General features: G+C 52.0%; 1 protein-coding gene across 12 annotated transcripts in view; it reads left to right on the top strand.

The window, feature by feature from the left end:
- The window catches only part of TMCO4 (transmembrane and coiled-coil domains 4), a 98,728-nt gene extending 77,854 nt beyond the window's left edge, over window positions 1-20,874 (top strand). For 7 of the 12 annotated variants that reach the window (XM_082614829.1, XM_082614828.1, XM_082614831.1 and 4 more), the window contains 3 exons: window positions 4,618-4,735; window positions 12,784-12,901; window positions 19,695-20,874. In XM_082614829.1, the coding sequence (XP_082470955.1) occupies window positions 4,618-4,735; window positions 12,784-12,901; window positions 19,695-20,108 (650 nt within the window). In that variant the 3' untranslated portion in view covers window positions 20,109-20,874. Of the gene's footprint in view, window positions 1-4,617; window positions 4,736-12,783; window positions 12,902-19,317; window positions 19,664-19,694 lie in introns of those variants that run through there. The other 5 variants (XR_014293486.1, XM_082614822.1, XM_082614834.1 and 2 more) reach the window with 5 other exon arrangements.
- The last annotated feature ends 2,143 nt before the right edge of the window (window positions 20,875-23,017 follow it).

Raw genomic sequence — 23,017 nt, 5'->3', positions numbered from 1 at the left:
TTTGGAAGGACCGGTCATTATTCTTGCCCACTGCAGACCGCAGTCAGTCACAGTAGCATCCGTTCCCCTGGAGCAGAGCTCTGGAAACCAGCAATTGAAGAGCTGAGAACCCTGGTTAAATACTCTTCCATTTACTTGCAGCTAAGTCAGCACTCTTCATTTGCTTTTATCCAGTCTACGGAGATCCTCAACTAGAGCCTCTTGGAAGAAGTTATACCGGGAGGAAAATTTAAAAAATAAACTTTTTGCATGGATTCTCAACATGAAGGGTTGCTGGGTCCCACAGCTTGCTTTCATTCCTCCTACAAATACTTACTGAGCAGAGCATCTGTGCCAGTTGCTGTTCTAGGCACTAGGGATTCCCTGGGGAACACAAAAAAGAACAGTCTCAACCCTTGAGGAGCTCATGTGTAGTAGGAGACAGGTCATAGGAGAGATTGTAAAAGTAAAATAGGTAGTAAGTCAGATGGTCTCAAGTGCTATGGAGAAAAATAAATCAGAGAAGGGAGATGGGGCACCTGGTAGGGGTGGGAGGTTGCATCTTCCTCCCTTTGGAGGGTGGCAGTTCAACAAAGAGGTGAAGGAGCAGGTCGGGGGTTGAGGCTTGTGGATGTTGGAGGGAAGCGTATCAGGAGGAGAGATCAGCAAGGGAAAGGCCTGGCATGTTCTGGAACAGCAAGGCCAGTGTGGCTGGAAGAGAGTGAGCAAGGGGAAAGCGTGGGGAAGGTCACGCAGGGCTTCGAAGGCTGTTGAAATGACTTTAACTCTGACTCCACGAGAGATGGATCCCACAGGAGTGAAATGATCTGACTTTCCTGCAGTGTCACTTACATATTACACAGTCCCCCCATTTTAAGTGTACAATTCAGTGATTTTTAGCAAATGTGCAGAGTTGTACAAACCATCACCACAACCCAGCTGTAGAACATTTCCATCACCCCCAAAAGGTACCTCATGCCTATGACTCAAATTTTAAAGGGATCTCCTTGGGTCCTGTGTTAAGAATAAAAAAAAGAGGAACTTCCCTGGCAGTCCAGTGGTTAGGACTTGGCACTTTCACTGCCGTGGTCCCAGGTTCAATCCCTGGTCGGGAACTAAGATCCCACAAGCCATGGGGTGTGGCCAAAAAAAAAAGGAATGAAAATAAGAGGTAAAAGCAAAGACAGTTGGCTTCCCTGGTGGCGCAGTGGTTGAGAGTCTGCCTGCCGATGCAGGGTACACGGGTTCGTGCCCCGGTCTGGGAAGATCCCACATGCCGCAGAGCGGCTGGGCCCATGAGCCATGGCCGCTGAGCCTGTGCGTCTGGAGCCTGTGCTCCGCAACAGGAGAGGCCACAACAGTGAGAGGCCCGCGTACCGAAAAAAAAAAAAAAAAAAAAAACAAAGACAGTGTGGGAAGGTAATGTTTCTCACCATACATGAGTGACAGAAAGGACTGAAAGTGGAGGGATAAAGACAGGACTAATAAAGCTTTTCGTTTTAATTGCCCCAGGGATGGAGCCTCCTTAATGCCAAAGGCATAAGAATGAAAGGCCTCCAGCTTCAACAGTAAAAGTACTATATTAATAACATACACAAGACTGTTTAAAAAATGAGCAATCCAAGCCCAAAAGCTGAACCTGAACTTGAGTCCTGAACTTGAAGGTGACTGATGCACCTTGGATCCCTGACTATTTATAAAACTATGGAACTATATCTTAACACCTTAAAAATTCACAAGAAGAAAAGTTGGTGGTAGCAATATAGGAATAAATCCCAACATGTTTCAGCAAACATTCGTGGTCCCTGCAGGAAAAAGACAGTGAGGTCATCTTATGTTCATTATTATTAAAATGTTAAACGCCAGTTTCTTGTGTTGGTCTTGAAAAGCGGGGGTATTCTGTGCTGAACTCATGTCATCTTGTGACGGATCATCTGTGCCCATGAAAGGGGACTGCTTGACACTAAAAGTGGTGCCTGAGTGAGGATTTTCTGTATTTTACCTGGAAGGCTGAAATCTTCTGGGATTATAAGGTTTGGGGCCAAACAGTGAATTTTGACATTTTTTCTCCAGCATCTACTTCAGCAGCCAGTTTTCCTAACTCAGGTTTCCCCTCCTGGACCATCTCATTCCAGGAACAGTACAGGATTCTCCCTTGGGTGGGTCTAAAATGATTCTCACCGACTTTCTTTAAGCTAACACCTGTGTATTACCAAGAGCCTGCCACGTGGCTTATCTCTAGGTATGCAACCTCCTAGAGAGCAAATCATCTTTTAAAACATAAGACAGGCACATCTGACTGTGGTAGCAGTCTGAGGATAAAGGGGAAGAGGTCTAGAAAGGCAGTTTAAAGCCAGGCTTCAGAGATAGGTAAATGTGTTTCCAGCTCGCCGCCTACCCTGACTTGATTTGACTATGCTCTGGACTGTTTTGTGAGATTCAGCTACTAGTCTCAGCTCAGCAAAAGGCACCTACCTTTGTTTGCTTTTCATAACACCTGTCCGATCGCTAGTCACAGGATCCTGACCGTTGCTCAGGGTAACCTGATAGGGAATGCTGCAGTTCCCCTGCTGGCCACAAGGAGGTCCCAGCCCTCCAGGCGTCGGCACCCAACGCTGCAAAGCTGTCCCAGCTCCTCAGATGGAGAGATTCTGAGGGACAGGGCAGGTGCCCTGAGTGGCCGGCGTCCAGAGAGAGCTGCTAAGCTCAGTCGTTGACCCTGGGCCCACAGCCGTTTAGCACCGTGGGAGCAATGATAACCCACCTGCCATCGCTGTGCTTTGAGTTGTTACCCGTAAACAGCAGAGAGAATGGCCCGAGGCCCCGACAGCTCCCCGTGCCAGGTTCTGGGCCCAGCTGTATTCTCACTCCCTGTGTGACCGTGGGCATGCCCCATCCGCTCTGAGACTCCGTGTTTCCTCATCTGCCGAGAGAAGGGGTCAGAATCAAAGCTACAGCCTTGCCAACAGCATAAGCACCTGAAATAGCCCTTACATCAAACAGTATCTGAATCATCCTCGCAATTCAACACAAACTACCAGCTTCCTGAAGTTTTCCATCCTTCTGCCAGATTATCCTATCCCTGGAAGCAGAGGAGTGAAATCAGAATTCTGTGCCCTGGAATCTTATAACTCAGAGCCAGAAAGAGCACAGGGGTCCTCAAACTCCTGTTAGCCTGGAACCCTTTACTCAGACAAACTCTGACACAACAGCCCAAGCGGAAAACAGTTACACGCACTCTGGTTAGAAACCGGAGCCCAGAGAGAGGAAGCCACCTGTCCTGTGCCCCTCAGCGAGAGAGAGTGGTGGGACTGGCTGAGCTGTCCCTCCGGGGCCCACTCCCCAGGAATGACACAAATCGTCCTGCTCCCCAAACCTGGGGGGGCTCAGAACCTGCGGAGAGGCAGGGGCACAGGACAGGGGACGGGGCGGGGAGACACTGACTTCCACTGTGTGTTCACTACGCTGGGATTTTCCCCACCATGACTTCATCCCCATAAAGACCACCAAGGCAGTACCATAGCCACCTGTAGGCTCAGAGAAGTTAAGTGACTTGGCTCAGAAGTCACTGAGTCGGGATTTGAACCCAGGGCTTTGCAACGGCAAAGCACATATCCTGGCTGTCCCAGGGGATGGCAGTGTATTTACTCACTCATTCATTCACACCTTTACTGAGCCCCAAGTATAGACTAGGCACCGTCCTATACAGCTGTGACCAAGGCAGCCGGAGCCCCGCCCTCCCTGAACCCAGGTATTAGAGGACGAGACAGATGTAAACAAGTGAGGTGTGACAAGAAGAAAACTAGAGCCGGGCCAGGGGGTGACGGGGGCTGGAGGTGCACGTGCGCCCCCATGGGTCTAGAGCAGTGCTTCTCAAAGTGCAGTCTGCACTCCCACGTGTGAGCTGTTGGTTTCCAGTCTGCAAGGAGATCAAAGAAACGCTGCTTTGCTGATCTCTACTTACAAGACAGACGGCCCACGGGCCAGCCCTCATCCACGAGCTGCGCTCAGAGGAGCCCTGGCCTAAAATACTCTGAACCACTAGGTCACTGCAGCTGCTGCGTGTACTCCGTGTCCCAGCATCCTGAGCCCCCCTCTCCTCTCCACTCCCACCTTCCCGCCAGGCTGTACAGACCCCCGAGAACCTACTACAGAGGAAGACTGTGGTGTCTCCTGCCTGGCACGTGCCATGTGTTAGGGGCCATCAGTCCCTTCTAAAGAGAGACACCCCATCTGAGGCCACGGCCAGTTGTGAGCTTCATGGAGGGTGGAAATAGACCTGGGTCCCAATCTGGGCCATGCCACTTACTGGCCATGTGATCTTGAAAATGCCTTTGGTTTTCCTTAACTCTAACATGGGGATGATGATGCTTTGCAGGAATAGATCGGGCACTGGAGGGCCTGGAACTCAGTAAATGGAAGCCACCGTACTGTGTGGGCATGTGTGTGTTTGTGTGCACGAATGTGTTTGCGCAGGTGCCTGAGCATACGTGTGCATGTCTGCATGAGTGCAGGTGTGCATATGCACGTGTGTGCGCGTGTACGTGACATCTGTTTCCTCCACCACTATTGGAGAGTTGCTCTCAGGACCCGCTGTGGCCAGGGGTGCTGACAGTGTTTTCCGGGGTCTCTCTCCAGATTGCCAAGGGATCATCGAGGATGTTGTCCTGCTGGGCGCGCCCGTGGAAGGAGAAGCCAAGCACTGGGAGCCTTTCCGGAAGGTGGTATCTGGGAGGATCATCAATGGCTATTGCAGGTCTGTCCAAACCTTGTGCCTGTGAGGAGGTGACAGTGCTTACTGAGCACCTAGTGTGCCCAGGCCCTGTGCCCAGGACACAGATGTTGGAGGCCAGGCCCTTGTCCTGGAGGATCCCAGGGACCGGTAGGACACCAGCCCTACTAGAAGCAAGGCCCGGGCCAGGTGTTCTGACCTGGGCAGCATCCATCCCCATAGGATGATGGACAGCAGGGACCGATCCTAAGAAAGATTTCCCTGTGTCGGGCCTGAGACCAGTTTACAGTATGACACGAGAGGCCAGGCTGGTCCCCATGATCTGGGGGAAGAGGGTGAGTGGGATGAGACCGAAAAGCAAAGATTGGGCCCTAAATGGGGGGTCTTTGGATGCCGACTGAGGAGCTCGTGTGTGGGTTATCTGGCAGCGCAGGAAGGGAGTGGGGAGTGTCCAGGCTGAGCTTTCAGAGCAGTGTCTTGGGGCAGGGCTGACAGCCATGGGGGAGCCAGCACCTACACCACACGACAGACCCTCCTGCGAGAGAGGGGGGCTGTGAAGACTGACAGCTGTGGGGCTGGAAAGGAGGCATCCCTGGGCTTGGCTTTGAGAAGGACTTGAGAGGTTTCAGCCAAAGCCATGCCCTCGACTCTGGGGAAGAAGAGATGAAGGCCACCGCTGAGACCTCAGGAGATTGGCCTGAGAAGCTGCCTGGGCCCTTCAGCCTCCAAGTGAGGCAAAGGAGGGAGGTGACAGTGTAAACACGAGAATTGGGATTTGGAATCACACAGACCTGGGTCTGAACATTGGCCTCAGTTTCTCCATCAGTGAAGGGGGGGATAATAGTAGTGACTCCCCCCAGGGTTACGATGATAGTCCAGCAATTTACAGAGTTGCCCACGGTGGGTGCCTGCTCCGTGAGTGACAGGTGGTGTTACCGTTTATCAGCATCAGCATCAAAGCACCAACCTCAGGCTTCCCTGGTGGCGCAGTGGTTGAGAGTCCACCTGCCGATGCAGGGGACACAGGTTCGTGCCCCGGTCCGGGAAGATCCCACATGCCGTGGAGCGGCTGGGCCCGTGAGCCATGGCCGCTGAGCCTGCGAGTCCGGAGCCTGTGCTCCGCAATGGGAGAGGCCGCAACAGTGAGAGGCCCGCATACCGCAAAAAAAAAAGAAAAAAGCGCCAACCTCGTGCCAGGCACTAGCTCGAACCTCAACGGGAACAAGCCCCCACCTAGCCCTGTGCAGCCTCGCACTCAGCAGCGCAAATAGGCAGGAAACAAGCAGCTCCAGGCAGGCATACGGAAGCTTGTCTGCGACACCAGAATCCAGAAGCTCTGAGACCAAAGGCTTTTCTCCAAGTGTGGTGCACACTCATTTAGCGACAGGAGGTGAGACTTGGGGAAGCGGCTGACTCACGGGGCTGTGAACATGAAGTGTCCAGCAGGGCAGCTGGAGATGCAGCACTGGAACTGAGAGAGATGAGAACTGGAGCGAGGGCCAGTGGGATGTCAGCTTCAGCTGAAGCCAGAAGGACAGGTGAGATCATTTGAAAGGCAAAACCTAGAGGAAGAGGAAAGTGCTGGGCTCCTGATTCTAAGGAATATATGTCAGGGTGGGAGGAGGGAGAGGCTCCAGCCTGAGGTTAAGGGCGCCTCAGAATCATCCAACATACACGCCCAAGACCTCCTGCTGGACGTGGGACTACAAAGATGAACAAGACAAGAGGAGTTCATGTCTAGCAGAAAAGACACATATGGAAACAGACAATTATTCCAAAAAAACATGAAAAATGTAATAATGCAGTGATGGGGGAGTGGATATGACAAGATTAGACTCTTACCGCCTGCCAGATCCTGTCGCTGTTGTCATTTTCTCCATTAATCGTGCCCCAAACCCTAAGGGGTTTGTATTATTAATCCCATCTTACAAGTGAGGAAACTGAGGCCCAGAGAAGTTAAGTCACAAGGCCAGTTAACTTTACTTTTGATCTAAGCCCAACCATCCCAAGTAGAACCTGCAACTGAATAGAAGAGATTTGGAAAGTCTTTATGATTTTAATAATTTAGCCCATGTCTAGTTCAGAGCTAAAGATAAAGATCGTCCTTAGCCATGGATAGAGGGCGTTAACTGGGACACGGGAGTTCAGCCAATCAATATGGCTTTATCACTCATAGTCTAAGCTGAGTTCTTAGAATCAGGATATGGTAGAAAGAACAAAGAAACAAAGACAAAGAGCTCATGCAAATCAATAAAAAAAAAATCTAATAAGAAAAATGGCCAGAGGGACTTCCCTGGTGGTCAAGCAGTTAGGACTCCCGAGCTCCCAATGCAGGGGGCCCGGGTTCAATCCCTGGCCAGGGAGCTAGATCCCACATGCATGCTGCAACTAAGAAGTCTGCATGCCACAACTCAAGATTCCACATGCTGCAACGAAGACCTGGCACAGCCAAAAATAAATAAATAAACAAAAATTAGAAAATGGCCAGGGACTTCCCTGGCAGTCCAGTGGTTAAGAGTCCATGTTCTCAATGCAGGTTTGAACCCTGGTCAGGGAACTAAGATCCCACGTGCCTCATGGTGCAGCCTAAAAAACAAAAAAATAAAGAAATGGCCAAAGGATATCTACACATAAACATGGAATAAATATAGTCAATAAACTTTTGAAAATGTACCCAACCTCATTATTAGTGAAATAAATGCAAACTAAAATCAGCAAAATACTATTTATCATCCGTCAGATTATCGAACATCTGAAACATGAATAACATTCAGTGTTGGTGAAGATGTGGAGAAATGGGCACGGTCATACACTGTTGGTGGCAGTTGAATTCAGTGGAGGGTAATTGGCGATACCTATCCAAATTTTTAATGTGCCAATCTTCTGATCCCACAGATTCTGACTTCTGTGATCCTGCTGTACTAGATACATGCACAGAGATGGATGCACAAAGGGGATCCCTTGCAACTTCATTTATAATTAAAAATTTAAAACAACCTGAATGACCGCAAAGAGGGGAACAGTTCAGGGGGACAAAAGCAAGTGCAACAATACGTACTATGATCCCATTTACGAAGCAAAACGTTTCTGCATGTGCATATATGTACCTGTATGTCTGAAAATGGACAGGCAGGTCCAGAGGGACCATGAGAAACTAATAACAGTGGTCACCCCTGAAGAGTGGACAGGGATTGGAGGTAGGGCTTAAAAGAGACTTTTTTAAAATTGATATGTAGTTGATTTACAACATTGCATTAGTTTCAGGTATACAGCAAAGTGATTCAGTTATATATGTGTGTGTGTGTGTGTGTGTGTGTGTGTGTGTATTTATTTATTTATTAATAAAAGAGACTCTAATTTTTTAAGTAAGAACAGTTTAAAAAATAAGAGGGCTTCCCTGGTGGCACAGTGGTTGAGAGTCCGCCCGCCAATGCGGGGGACACGGGTTCGTGCCCCGGTCCAGGAAGATCCCACATGCCGCGGAGCGGCTGGGCCCGTGAGCCATGGCCGCTGGGCCTGCGCATCCAGAGCCTGTGCTCTGCAACGGGAGAGGCCACGACAGTGAGAGGCCTGTGTACCGCAAAAAAATAATAATAATAATAAATTTAAAAAATAAGAAAAGAGCATCCTAATGTCCATAGCAGCACTATTTACAGTAGCCAGGACATGGAAGCAACCTAAGTGTCCATCAGCAGAAGAACGGATAAAGAAGACGTGGCACATATATACAATGGAGTATTACTCAGCCATCAAAAAGAGTGAAGTAATGCCATTGGCAGCAACATGGATGGACCTAGAGATTGTCATACTGAGTGAAGATATTGCTTATATGTGGAATCTAAAAAAGGGGTACAAATGAATTTATCTACAAAACAGAAATAGAGTTACAGATGTAGAAAATAAACTTACGGTTACCAGCGGGTAAGGGGTGGGGGGAGGGATAAATTGGGAGATTGGGATTGACATATACACACTACTCTAGATAAAATAGGCAACTAATAAGGACCTACTACATAGCACAGGGAACTCTACTCAATACTCTGTAATGGCCTGTATGGGAGAAGAATCTAAAAAAGAGTGGATATATGTATATGTGTAACTGATTCACTTTGCCCTACAGCAGAAACTAACACAAATTGTAAATCAACTCTGCTCCAATAAAAATCTTTTAAAATAAATTAGTTAATTAATTAAAAACAAGAAAAGAGAAGGAATGGCCACTACATTGATGTCAGACAGTCCTCAGTTAAAATCTTGGCTCCACCATTTACCACTCAGGTGGCTTTGGAAAAACAAATCTGAAGCTCAGTATTCCTACCTATAAGATGGGAATAACAGTCCCTCCTGCACAGGGGTTCTGGGGAGATTAAATGAGATTATAGGGGCTTCCCTGTTGGCACAGTGGTTGAGAGTCCGCCTGCCGATGCAGGGGACACGGGTTCGTGCCCCGGTCCGGGCAGATCCCACATACCGCGGAGCGGCTGGGCCTGCAATGGGAGAGGCCACAACAGTGAGAGGCCCGCGTACCGCAAAAAAAAAAAAAAAAAAGAGAGATTATGTAAGATGAAGGCTGGTACTTTATACGTGCCCAATAAGCTATAGCGGTTATAATTATTACTGGGCCTGTTCACAGCACACGATTTTTTTGATGCTTTCATAAACAGCAAAGGGAAAGAATTAAAATTGCATGTGTGCAGTATGAAAGCAGCAAAATCTTATTAAACCCATCTGTTCTGTTGAGAACCTGAGGCTAATAAGTTTGGTTTTCTATTATTTTGTGAGATCCTGAGCCATCTCTCCAGAGAGAAAAAGGAGGAGGGGGAGAGGAGGAGGAAGGAGAGAAGAGGGAAGGAATGCACAGACCAAAACAATAACTGTAATTTCTTGATTAAATTAAGCACCGACCAGGAATTCATATTCTTGGCCCCCAAGGGTGTTTTAGTTGCTGTAAACCTACTTAAAGACTGGGAGTGGAATGAGGGGCTTGGGGGAGCTTCAGGCCAACACTCCCAAACTATATACGTTTATAAATTTATAATGTACATTAATAAAGCTGTTTGCAAGTTTGTTAACTTGCTTGGGCTTTCACGAACCCCCTGGAAGCCAGCCGGGCGAGTGGTGCTGCTCCCTATTATACTGTGAGGAAACTGAAGCTCAGAGAGGGTCAAGTGCCTCACCAAGGTCACACAGCAGAGCCAGGATGTGAACTCAGGTGAGACTGTCTCCCTGATAGTTGGGATATCTGCAATGAAAGGGTTTTGTTCTGAGCCCCCGGGGGACTCCCTGTGTGGTCTCTGCTCCAGTACCGTGTGGGGCGGGGATAATGGTAGAAGGAGCAGAGAAGGCCCCTACCCACAAGTGGTCCCAGGCCTGTGAGCAGCCACAGCACACCCTTCAACAGGTCATGCAGTGTGAATCAAGGTTCAGTTGTATGCATCCGCCTGGCCTGGAGGGCCATCGACGCCTGGCTTGCTGGGCACTGCACCCACCTCCCACCCCCAAGGGAGTTCCTGATTCTGCTCAGGATACAGGATGCAGCACTAAGGTACAGTCCTGCCCTCAACAAGCTCTCTGCCCAGAAAAAGAGGAGACCCAGGAGCGGACACACGGAGGACATGTAACAAAGGTCACAAAAGGAGCATGCACCAGTCACATGAGGGACAAAGGATGAATACTATCAAGTGGAAGGCCTCAGGGGCACTCCCTGGAGAGGTGACATGCAAGCTGAATTTTGAAAAGATGGATAGGAGCCCATCAGAGCCTGGAAGAGTAGGCCTAGCAAGAGAGAGGCCACACTGCCCACGGAGGCCCAGAGCGGGAGGTATTATCGAACCCAGTGCCTCCTGAGCGCTCACGTGTGTGAGCGCTGGATACACGATGTGCCATCTCTGTGCATGCTCCTGCCTGCCCTGAAAGGTAAGTTACAGCAAGGAGACTGAGGCTCAGAGGGGTCAAGCAACTTGCCCAAGGTCACACAGCTGGTAACTGACAGGGTGGGACTGGCTCTGTGTGGTCCCGAGGGTGGGCTCGTGGCCCACCCCAGGCAAAAGAGGCAGATGCTGGGTGCAGAGGGTCTGGGATGCCAGCAAAGGCCCTGTGGTTTGCTTAGCACAGTTTTGAATATGTGGAACCTTCTAACACGTGTTCCTGTCCTGCCCCTACATGTGTATGAATAAGTGCATTTAACATTGTAAGTAACGTGTTGTCATGGTTAAGATGGATCGTTGGGAGGGAACAATCCTGACTTTGCTCCTTTGCTTTCTATGTCAGGACCGTACAGGGGCCTCCCTCACACCCCGTATTAGATGCATGTAAGCCTCACCATTCGTTAGTAAAACCACTTGAGTCAGTCTCCTTTCTTCTCCCCTTAGCTGTCATTCTGAGGGACAGTGTTTCTTGGGCCTTCAATATTAGGATAACCATTGCAACGTGCAAACATTGCTCTCTGGCAGTTAGGGAATTTTCTAGAAGAGAAGGCCCGTGGGTAGTGGAGAGTCAACGTTGGCTTCTGAGAGGAGAGGGCCATGGTCAGATGAGAGTTGAAAGAAGACCCCAGTGGCTCGAGAGAGGTGAGGCCAGGAGTGAGGAGGCCGTTCCTTTTGTCCGTGGGGGGCTGGGCGGGGAGTTGCCTGATCTCAGGGCTGCAGCAGAAGGGGTGGGCTTTAGGGGAGTCGGGAGTAGGGGCAGTTAGTACAAATCTGCAGGATTCCGTGATAAGTTGGCCATGGCGGGAAGGGAGGCCTAGGACATGGCTTTGCTGGCTTCTGCTCGAGGGACCTGGTGGATGATTCAGAGAAGGAGTCACAGACTGATGAGCTCAGGGTGGGGCACAGCAGGAAGGTCTGTTGAGAGCCCCTCAACTCTGGACCCCAGCCTTCTAGAGGCTTCCAGGGTGGTAACCACACAGGCACCCATGTGGCCAGAGATCCCAGAGGGTCAGGCCTGGAGAGCCCACGACACCCTGGGTCCCAGAGAGCTTTGGGGCCTCGCCTGTGGGCACAGAGGGTCACGTGGGCAGGCTGGGGACTCCTGACCCTCAGCCCATTCCCCGCACACGGCGGGGAGGGAGGGCCCTTCTTTCACACAAGCGCACAAAACGATGGGCTCCAATGGCCCTGCAACCGGAGTTGGACTCAGTCTAAACAAAAGACGCCCAGTGTGCTAAGTGGGGTCTGAGCCCTGGAGGCAGAGGGGGAACAGAGGCATCCACATGCATGGACTTGCTGAGGGAGGAGCCCAGCTTCACCCCGGACAGGGCACAGGGGTTCGAGGGGCAAGGCTGTCCCGTGGACCCCGCAGACCACATCTCCCGTGGACGGTGCTCGGGGTACCTGAAGAATCGGGCCACAGAGTGTCCGGGGTTATCTTCTTGCCAGAGTGTAGGGTTTATGTCTGGATGGGGGGCAGGGGGCAGGGCGTGGTGTTCACAGCAGCCATTAGAGTGGAGGAGCGTTCCAGGGCTGTGACCTGCCCCGGGGGGCTGTGCTCCCCTCCTAGGTGGCCGAGGGCAGGGAGAGCTGCAGGCTGGGCCAGGCCTGTCTCAGAAGGCACAGCTGGTCCCTCCGGCTCAAAGACAGATGGGGGCCCAGACCCAGAGTTCCAAGCCACGGAGCATGGTGGCCCCAGCTCCCCGTGGTCCTCTCCCCCAGGCAGATGCCCTGCTGCCTTTCTTTCGTCTCCCAGGGAGCCCTGGACCAGCCTCCACCCCCCACCCTGGGAACTGGAAACCCTCCGCAGCTGAGAGCAGCTCACCCAGCCACATGCAGCCTGTGGAGAACTGCATCCAGCTTCCTCATTCACTCACTCAACAGATTTTGGTCTATTGCCCGCCAGGCCAGCTGCTGTTCTCTGCTCTGGGGGCCCAGCAGGAAACAAAGCAGCCTCCCTGGAGCTGCCATGCCCTGGGCAACACTCCCGAAATGCCAGTGGCTGCAGCTCCCACCATCATACACGGGTGCAGCGGGGCCCTGGTTTCCCACAGAAGCTCCCATCCCACCAGGCTCCCCTGGGGCCAGGCAGGGCCCTCCTGAGGCTGACGTCCGCCCCTTCTCTCTCGTCCTCTCTGCCCACAGTGGGGACTGGCTCTTGAGCTTCGTGTACCGCACGTCCTCCGTGAAGCTTCGAGTGGCCGGCCTACAGCCCGTGCTGCTGCAGGACAAGAGGGTGGAGAACGTGGACCTGTCCTCCATGGTGAGTATCACCTGTCCCTCCTGGGGCTGGAGGGGTGGGCACTTCGTTACTCCAGCCCAGCAACCGAGGTCCCAGGGACACTGGCCCGGGCTCAGTCCACCCCAGAGGAGGGAGATCATGAGAATTCACTTGGGAAGAGGTAACTCCTGTTCACGGCACCATCCTTGTGCTGGGGCATTGTCCCCAGGCCTCTGGGGTGGGCACTATTATCCCCATTTCACAGATTAGGAAACTGAGACTTAGAAAAGTTCCCATCACACAACTAGCAACTAATAGCCTGGATTTGAACCTCCAGAGCCCATGCTCTTGCTCCTGTGTTACTGCCCTCCCACTACGCCTCCCCCACTCCTCCTCCCACTGCCCCTGCTCGCTCCCCCAGCCGACATGACTAGTCAGGACAGTCTATTTCTCCTGGAAGTAACCAAAACAACCAGAGGACACAAGTGGAGGCATTCTGGCTGGACCAGAGCAGAAGCACCCAATTTCCAGGCTGTGAAACCGTGGAATACAGAGCAGGGAAAGTGTGTTCGAAGGTCCCCCACCTTGGAATCATCTGGAGAGTTTATTGAAAATGCAGATCCCAGAGCCGCACTGCCCAGACCTCCTAAATCAGTCTCTAGGAAGTGGAGCCTGAAAGTCTGCATTTTAAACATACTCCACAAGGATTCTTACACATCTCAGACTAGGCAGGGCAGAAAATGAAAAGAATTCTTGCTGGGAATGGAATGAGAGGGAGCCCACCCCAGCAGCTACACAAACCTAATTTGAGTTTCTAGAGCCATCTTTTGGGCTTGAAGGAACCTCGTCCACCCACCACATGTCTGTCATAGGGAGTTAATAATAGCTTCATGTGTGGACACTCACTTGATGCCCAGCTCTGCCCTAAACCTTTTGCAGTATCCGTATCCCCACTGTACAGATGAGGACACTGAGGCTTTGAGAGGCTAAGGGACTTGCCCAGGGTCACAGAGCAGGAACGTGGCTGAGCAGGACTCAAGCCCAGCAGGACTGAAGCCAGTGGGCATCGCCCCCGGTTGGGTAGATGTGAGAACCAGTGGGAGAGGTGCCAGCTGCCAGGGGGGTGAGGATAGTGAGCTGCAGTTATGTCCCCAAGCAAACTCAGCCCATGAAAGTTCCCGTGTTGCAAGAGTCACGAGAACAGAAACTTTGTTTTCCAATTATTACATTGCCAGCTGCCATTTATCAAGTACCAAGCATTTCCTGAGCGTAACCCAGTTTCCCCAGGTACCACATAAGTAATTTGAGCCAGCCGCACCATCCTGCCTGAAAGCAGACAGTCCAGGCCCCTCCCTGGGCATCTGAAAACTCCCCTGGGGAGGGGCACCCCGGAGGACCCTGGCTTCTCCCTTCAGCTTCAACAGCAGCCTGGCCCAATGACACACACACACGCACGCGTGCACACACACACACTGCACCTCGTGGTAGGGGAAGCCGGGCACCCTGACCCCCCCCCCACCAGCACAGCTGATGCTGGGTGGCATGCTTATTGAAAGTTGACTGAGGGTTGAAGAGAGCACAGGGGGATCCTAGCACAAAACTTACAACCAGAACGTCATCAGGCACTGCTGCCACTGAAGCTCGTGGGCCATGACCTTGCCCCGAGGTCCCCTGGGCCTCCCACCCAGCCTGCCACCATGTCACTGGGGCCAACTTGTCCTGGCTTATATCTTCACTCCCCCAGACTCCCAGGGCCCTAGCTCACAAGTCATGACCCACCAGACCACACGAGTGAAGCAATCCCGTGCCATCCTGACCGGCAGCTTTGGGGGCTGGTATTGGTCCAAGAATAAGAAGAGTTTCTAGACTCATCCACCCATGAAACTTATCACTCCTAATTCAAGAGGCAGTCTTCCCAGGACAGACATGAACTTCAACCCCTAGAGCCATCTCTTTAGATCATCTTTATCCCTGATAGACTTGAGGCTGAGGCTTGAGAGAATAGATTCAGTGTAGCCAGAGAGTCATAGATCTGGTCTCTGAAACCAGGTCCAGAGCCTGTGCTGTACACCTCCCTGTGGGAGTGAGGAAAGCTGGGTAGCAAGACCAGGAAACAGCAGGACTCAGTGATGCCTCCTGGCCCATGTCCAGGGGTCTCTGTCCTGTTTGAGGGTCCCTGTACCCTGATGGGGTGAAGGGGAGAAGTGACCTGATGCCTCACCACTCCAGGGGTCTTCCTCTGCCACAAGAATCAAATGTGAAAAGGAATGGCTGAACGTTCCTTTCAAATGAAAATTTCCTTTAAATGCTACAAAGCCCCTGAAAGATAGTTTCTGCCCTGGGAAGCCCCTGAATGGGATACAGTGGGAAGAGCACAGCCTTTGGTGCCGGAGAGGCCTGGCTTAGAATCCGGGCTCTGCCACTGGTATACTGGCTGTGTGACCTTAGGCCAGTGACTGAACCTCTCTGTGCCTCGGTTTCCTCATCCTAGAAACGAGATATCGCCTATCTTCCAGGGCACATGCGAGATGGTTGGTGCACAGTAGGCCCTCGTTTAATGCTGGTTCCCGCGTCTCCTGCCCCTGTGTCCACCTTCAGTTCTACCTCTGGGACCACAGCTTCAGAGACTCCTCTCCCCCCTCAGACTGCCTTCATGGCAGCTTCCCAGCTCGGGCCTAACAATAGCTCTTTATCGCATTAGGAGCACATCACAAAAAGCAGTGCTTTCCTCTTCTGGGTAATTAGAGGTAATTAGCATTGCCCTCCTCTTTTCCTTGAAAATTCTTGCTGGAAAAGAGGTTGCTGGCAAAAGAGTCCTCATGACTGCTGTTGCAAAGCACTGGCTGCCCTGTGCTCAGAGCAGAAACCTATAGGACCTTCTACAGGAGAATTTCCTTCTCCCTGCCGGGCTGACGTGGGCAGAGCCCTCTGAGCCTCATGCCAGCATCAGCCACCGGACACAGACGTGGTCTGCAGTGGCTCCTGATCTCAGGACAAGCCTAAGCAGGAGTGAGCCAGGGGCAGGCCCTGTCGCAGGCAGAGGGCATCTCTGGTGAATGGAGCAGACAAAGGCCAGGCTGCCTGCCTGCCTTTCAGGCTCTCCTGTGTGGGGACTGGGTTGCAGCGGGTGGGGGTTTCTGCCACCCCGGGGGGCCATGTCACAAGGTTTCTTGTGGGGGCAGAGACCCAGCCCAGGGTCTCTGGAGTCTTGGTGTCCCAAAAGAACGCCAGCTGGCTTCTAGAGCTTAGCACAGGGCTTGGCACACAATAGACATTCAGTAATAGTAACATTAATAACAACAAGAGCCAGCGTGCCAGACACTGCTCTGCATGGTTTACAGACCTTATGTCACTTGATCCCCATAGCTGTCCCATGAAGTAGGGATAATAACCCCACTGTACAGGTACAGAAACTGAGGCCGCAGGAAGGGACACTGCATGTGAGTGGCAGAGCCAGATGAACTAGGGAACCTACCTCAGAGCCTGGGCTCTTAACCAGTGCATTCACACTGTCTGCATTCACGCATCTCTGTGGCTTCCAGTCAGTGACCTCCAACTCTAGGCCAGTAAGCCTGTGGCGTGTATTATCTCGTTGAATCCTCACAACCAGCCCACATGGTGTATGGTGTACGTATCTTTATTAGCCCCATTTTACAGAGGAGGAAACTGAGGCCCAAGAGGTAAAGGAACCCCAGGGGACCTGATAGGCTTGGAAATTGTTGACCAGGCAGAGACAGCTGGCAGCAGCTTTGGTTTGGGTAAGTCAAGGTGTCTCGCAAGGCAGGAAACCAGAAGCACTGAGGCCCATTCATCCTGTGTGGATCTGGTTACCCTGAGCACCCACGGTGCACAGGGCTGTATGTGGGGAGTAGAGGTGAGTTAGAGGGGTGCACTTCCTCAGCTCACACGGTCTATCAGAACACAGACAGATGCAAGCAGATGAAGACGATGGTGTGTAGTGAGTGCTGTTGCAGGGGAGCCCCAGGAAGGGTCCGTAACCAGCATGGAAAGGTCAGGGAGGCTTCTAGGCTTCTCGGCACCAGGGACATCCAGCATATCCGGACAGGTGGCAGATTTCAATCTAGACAGCCAGGAGATGGTCTTGGGCTGAAATCTTTATCCAACTTCAGCCACGCCAGAATGTTCCACTGCTCAGAAGGGATTCTTTTCCCATCCACCTCACTCCTGCTCTCCCATCCCTCTGGCTACCTGTAAAATTGGAACTCTGCCAGCCAGTTCTGCCTCTGGGTCTTTGCAGAATGGCAGATCAGGGACTAGGGTTGGCTGAGACCTGGACCAACTTGTAGCCAAGAAGGTCCAGAGCTGTGCATTCTAGGGCAGCTGCACAGTGGAATTTCCATCTGGAATCAGCTATAGCCAGTAGCCATAAACACCTCCCTCCCTTCCTATTTTGCCTGCCTCCACCCAGCCCTAGTACCAGCCCTTCACCAACATTAAAAAGGTATAGGGAGGCCATCCTTGTTTGTCCCTGTGGGTCTAGGTTTCTGCTGGCCCGAAATTAAGATGTGATGGCTAGAGCTTCAGCAGCCATTTTGGGCTCCCAAATGGATCTGCCTAGCTCACTCCCTACCTTCTATCCCTCCTTCCAAGAAAATTAAATTAAAAGGAGCTCATTTATGGAGCACCTACTGTGTACCAGGTGCTGTGCCTTGTGGTTTGTATTATTTCTTCCCACCAACCCCATGCTATGGGTATCACTAACCCTAATTGTGTAATGTCCCTATAAAAGTGTTTGGGGTCATATGTGGAACAGAATAGTTCCCACAAAGTCCCAGGCCCTTGGAGCTCTCAGAGCAGACATTCAAGGTATGACATGTCATGATCCTCATTTTACAGATGGGAAGCTGGGTTTCAGGACATTGTACAGACTCACCCAGTTACTAGAGAGAGACACAGCCAAGTCTGGAAGCCCCACGTCTCTGATTCCAAACTTAGGTTCTTTCTAGCGCCATGCAGCCACTAATGTCCACCCGCTATGGAAAGATGCTGCCCTACCTTGACCTCCACCCTGAGCCCAGGGATCTGAAAAGCCTCTTCTGTGTGTATACATGTGTGTGTTTTCACTGAACACTCTTTAAAAGTGGTTGTAAAGAAAAGAACAAGAAGTAAGCAGGTTATGAGAAAATAACAAAACTGTACAGGGAATTGTCTTTTGTGTTCTTGCAAAGTCATTGGAATAACCCCGTGTGATTTGTGATTCGGATGGAAATGCAGGTGTTACCAGCCGAGCCTTTGTGTTGCTTCCTAAGCTCCCCAGCACAAGCCTCCCCAGTGCTTTCCTCTCTCCTTTTTAGACAAAAACCTTCCTCTTCAGCCTTGAAGGACTGTTCTGTCTTGTGCTTGCCTTTGGCACTAAAGCAGGCACCCTAGGCTGGCTGGGGAGAACGCAAGGCCCCATCTCAGGGAGGAGATTTGAGCGAAGCAGCCTCTGCTCTCAGCATCTCAAGCACAGCACATGGCTGTGCTTTTCACGTGCTGTGTGTCGTTAAGCAAACCACCACCCCTCTCTGGGTTTCTCTTTTTCATCTGTAAAATGAAAATGATTTTTAAAGTCTTCCCCACCACACACCTGATTTTCTATGAAGTGAACAGGCCTGGATTCAGACCCCAGCTCTGACACCTGGCTGACCTTGAGCAGGTCACTTTACCTCTCTGCCTCAATTTCTTCATCTCCAATTAGCAGCCAGTACCTGTCAAAGGAGTATATTCAGTAAACTCATTTCCTACAATGTATTAAGGACCTACTGTGTGTCGACCATTGTCCATTTTCACAGTTAGGCATCGGGCACTCCAATCACACCCCTATTTTTCAGTCACTGATATATGCCAACACAAAAATAGGGGAGTCTCTCTTCTCTCAAGAAGCGGGTAGGCACTTCTGAGTTCTTGACCCTTGTTAGTGAAGATTCCGTCCATAATAAAGGCCCAGATGAAGCAGCTTAAACACACAAGAGGTGATGCTGTCCCATAGGCAAAGGCCAGAAGAGGCAGTTCAGGGCTGGTGGCTCCATAGCCTTCAGGGGCTAAAATTCCCTGTCTTGCTACTCTGCCATCCTTAGTGAGCCAACTCATGGCTCATGGTGGCTGCCACAGCTCTGGCCATCCTGTCTGAATTCCAGCCAGCAAGAAAGAGGAAATGGGAAAGGCGAAGCACTCCCCCTTTTAAAGAGAATTCCAAGGAGCGCCGCATAACACTGCTGCTTCATCTCATCGTCCAGAACTCATCACCATAGTGCACTTAGCAACAGAGAGGCTGGAGAATGTACCCAGCTATAAATTGGAGTTCCTGTGACTAAGGGAAAGGGGGAGAGTGAATCGTAGAAAGTACCTGGCAATCTTTCTAGCCATAGTTCTAGTTTAGATTTGGGGGCTTTTTCCTGGAGGAACCCTCACAGCAACCCTCTGATGTAACTACTTTTACTGTCCCCATTTTACAGCTGAGGCAAATGGAGGTCAGAGGCATACAGGGGCTTGTCCGAGGTCCCACAGCTGGTGATCCACAGAGCCCTTCCACTGTAACCTAAAGCAGCAGGCAGAGAACGGGAACTTCCACTCCAACTGTATCAGGAGGATCTTTCCTGCCCCCAGAGGACCCAGATTCTGTAGAGAAGCTTCCTTCGTCTTTATTTAATAAATTTCAGAGCAGCCTTGAACCCAGAGGCTTCCCACCCACTCTGGACTTGAGAATCATTGAGGGTTGGAGTCATGGCATTGGTGACTGGTTGGTGAAGATGCCGAGGGAGAGGCCCAGGAGCCCTGGGGAGGACTGGGCTCTGCCCACCACCCGTGGTCCTCACTCACTGTCCTCCTGCAGGTCAGCGGCCACTTGGACTACGCCAGGCAGATGGACATCATCCTGAAGGCCGTGGGCATCCACACCAAGCCAACCTGGGATGAGAAGGGGCTCTTGCTGGCCCCAGGCAGCCTGCCCCGAGAGGAGCCTCGCCAGGCAGCAGCCCCCTCCTCATCAGATAAGACCACCAACCAGGATGGGCAAACCCAAGGTCCCACATCCCCCTTGGGAGACACCCCCAAAGCAGCCACATCTCTTGACCCCAGCCAAGCCCAAGTGCCAGTGGGACTGGACCAGTCTGAAGGGGCCTCTCTTCCTGCTGCTGCCAGCCCTGCTGAGAGCCCCCCTGTCTGCAGCCATGGCATGGGCCCCAACCCACTGGGCTGCCCCGACTGTGCCAGCGAGACACAGGGGTCCTGCCCAGGGCTGGACTGACCCCGGAAGAGTCATTCTCCCAGATTTCTATATGCAGTGCTCTCTTACCCCACTCCACCGGGTCCCTCACATGAGCTCTGGAGATGCAGAATTTCTACCACTGTCTTTCCTAAATTGAAGACATTGGTACTGGAAGGAGGAGGATTGTAAGAAGACACCGTCCCCTCCCCAAGGAAGCAAGCCTAGAGCTCTGCAGAGTCAACCAAGCACAGTATAGAGCCCCAGGACTAGACCAGCCATGGGCTTCCTGTGCTTCGGGTCAGAGCTGTAGGGTCTGGTTGCCCATCAGGTGGCTCAGGAGCTCTGTGGAGCCTGAGGCTCCCACCCAGCCACGCTCCCCAGCCTCAAAAGGCTGCTGTCTGCCAACCCATTCTCCAGGGCTGCCTGCCAGCCCATGGGCACCACTGCCACACCTACAGAGCAGGTACAAGTGGGGCAGGCAGCTTATTCTCTCTGCTCTTGGGAGATCCGATGAGATCTGCCACATGCAGCTGTACAGGCTGTACACCACACAACTACAGGGACAGCATCAGAAAGACGTGATGTGAAGGGTGCCCCAAAGGTAGGCCACGTAGTGGCCCCAGATATAACTGTTACAGAACAATTACAGAACGTGGTGAAAAAGTGTTATAGAACGCGGTGAGAAAATGCTGGATCAGCAGGCAGTGTGGCCTGGGACTGGGCATGGGACGAGAATGAATTAGATGGGGAAAGGGTTTCCTATAGCAGAAACAGAGGTGTGATGATTCTAATAATAAACAATAACAACAGCTACCATTTATTAGGTATTTCCTGTGTCCAGGGTGCTTACATGGATTGTCTCAGTTGACGCTCACAACAGCCCTATGAGGTAGGTACTATTATTATCTTCCTTTTCACTTGCAGGCCCAGAGAGGTTAGGTAAGCTGCCCAAGATCACACAGATGGTCCGTCTCAAACTCCAGTCAGTCGGCCTCTAGAGCCCAAGCTCTTAGCCACTGTATCTGCATCCCTGGAACCATCCCCTTTGGTCCTCCCACTGTCTCTGAATGAGCAGGCCAGAGATAATCCCCCCCTGCATCGTGCAGATGGGGAAACCAAAGCCCAGGCAGAGAAAATATTGACAAGCTCAGGGTAGGCAGCGAGGAGTGGGGAGAGGCAGGGGAATTAGCGTGTTGGAGCCAAATTGGTCCTCAGGGGTACGTGTATTTCTTTCAAAAAATATTTACAGAACTCCTACTGCTGTTAATCCAAACAGCTCATGTCACCCATGGAAAACTGAGGCCCCGAGAGAGGAAATGACGTTGCTGAGGTCCCAAAGCAAATTCAGGGCAGAGTCTGGACCAAACCCCAGGACACCTGCACCCAGAGTCTCTTCCCACTTCACCAGCTGCTTCTCCAGCCCGAGTGGCCCCTCAAGCGAATTCAGTTCACACCATGGTCACCGCCTCAGCTTAGTGTTTATTGAGAGTCCACTGGGGCAGGCCTGGGGGTAGAGGGGGAGCCCCAATAAGCACCATGGCCCCTCTACAGCCAGCGGCATGGCCAGGATTGAGTCTACTCAGCACCAAGAAGAGCTCCAGGCCGCCCGTGGAGGCCCCCGGGAGTTTGGGTTGATGGAACTTGGAGGTGGGAAGCAGGGTAAGAAAAACCTCTGACTTAAAAGAAACCTAAAGCAGGTAAACTTTGAGAACCAAGAGTTCCCCCCTCAGAAAAAAGCAGGCCCCTGTGCCAGGGTCCACCTGCCTGCCCGAGGGCACCAGCCCACACCAGGGACAGCTCTACACCTCTGCTGACCCAATGGCCACCACTCCCACTTCCCTCACTGACCCCAGGGAAGGCCAGAAGGAGGTGGGCAAGGGCTTGTCCTGTCCCCATCAGCTGATTCCCTTCTAGGCCCAAGGAAGTCCAGGGTAGAGGAACACCATTCCTGGTGCTGAGCGGAAGCCACCAGCTATCCCTTTGGCTCCAGGAGACGCAGTGCAGCCGCCTGGGAGCTGGGGTGGGAGCCCTACCCAGCATCCAGAGCCAGGAGTTGGGGAACCAAAGTCAGGCTGTGGGATCTGGGCCAGGGCTGAAGAGGAGGAGGACGCTGTCAGAACAGTGGGAACAAATAGCCCTTGCCTTCAGCCAGAGGCCAGGGGGCTGGATGGCCAGGAGCTATAACAGCAGGGACCACCAACCGACCACCTGCCGAGTGCTGGGCATTCTGTGTACATTATCCTAACACACAAGACACCCTATGAAGCAGGCATCATTACTCCCACTTTCCATGTGGAATAATAGGCTCAGAGAGGTGAAGTAACTTGTACAAGGACTGGTAAGTGGTGAAGCAGGGGTTCAAATTTATGCCTGCCTGACTCCCAGGCTCGGATGCTTTGTGTGCAGGCAGATGTATCCTGAGAACCTGACTGGTCCAAAAACTGTCTAGCAAACCATTCTCAGGGTTAAAGATCCCCTGAACCAGCACATCTCAAACCATAATGTGTGCAGGATCCACCTGGTGATCACCAGGTCAGGGTGGGGCAGAGGCGTGCATTTTTAACAGGCTCCCGGGAGCTGGTGCGGTGGCCCATGGACCACACTTTGAGGACCAAGGCATTTGGCCCAGCGCCAAGCTGCCTCTGCAGACAGAGGTGTCTCTCCCACGTAGTCTGATAGAAACGTGCAAAGGAGATGGTTGTCTTCATCCTAATCTGGACCAAGAGGTCCTTACCCCACTCCCTGGAGTCCCCTAGCCTTGCTCTACACACATCCACAAGTTACACTCAATAGTGGGGCATCCTGGAGAAAACTGTACCGAGCCAGCAACTAGCCCTCCAGGTAGGAGGCCTGGAGTGGGCACGGGGAGCTGGCTCCGTGCAGCCCCCTGGAGCTCAGCGGGCTCCCAGGAGACCTGTAGCCTCCTGGTTTCAGCCAAGAGCTGGTCC

The sequence above is a fragment of the Mesoplodon mirus genome, assembly GCF_964341445.2.
Source record: "Mesoplodon mirus genome assembly, chromosome: 3".
Classification (NCBI taxonomy): domain Eukaryota; kingdom Metazoa; phylum Chordata; class Mammalia; order Artiodactyla; family Ziphiidae; genus Mesoplodon; species Mesoplodon mirus.
Note: the sequence above shows the minus strand (reverse complement) of the source record. Positions and strands in the feature narration are given on the sequence as shown.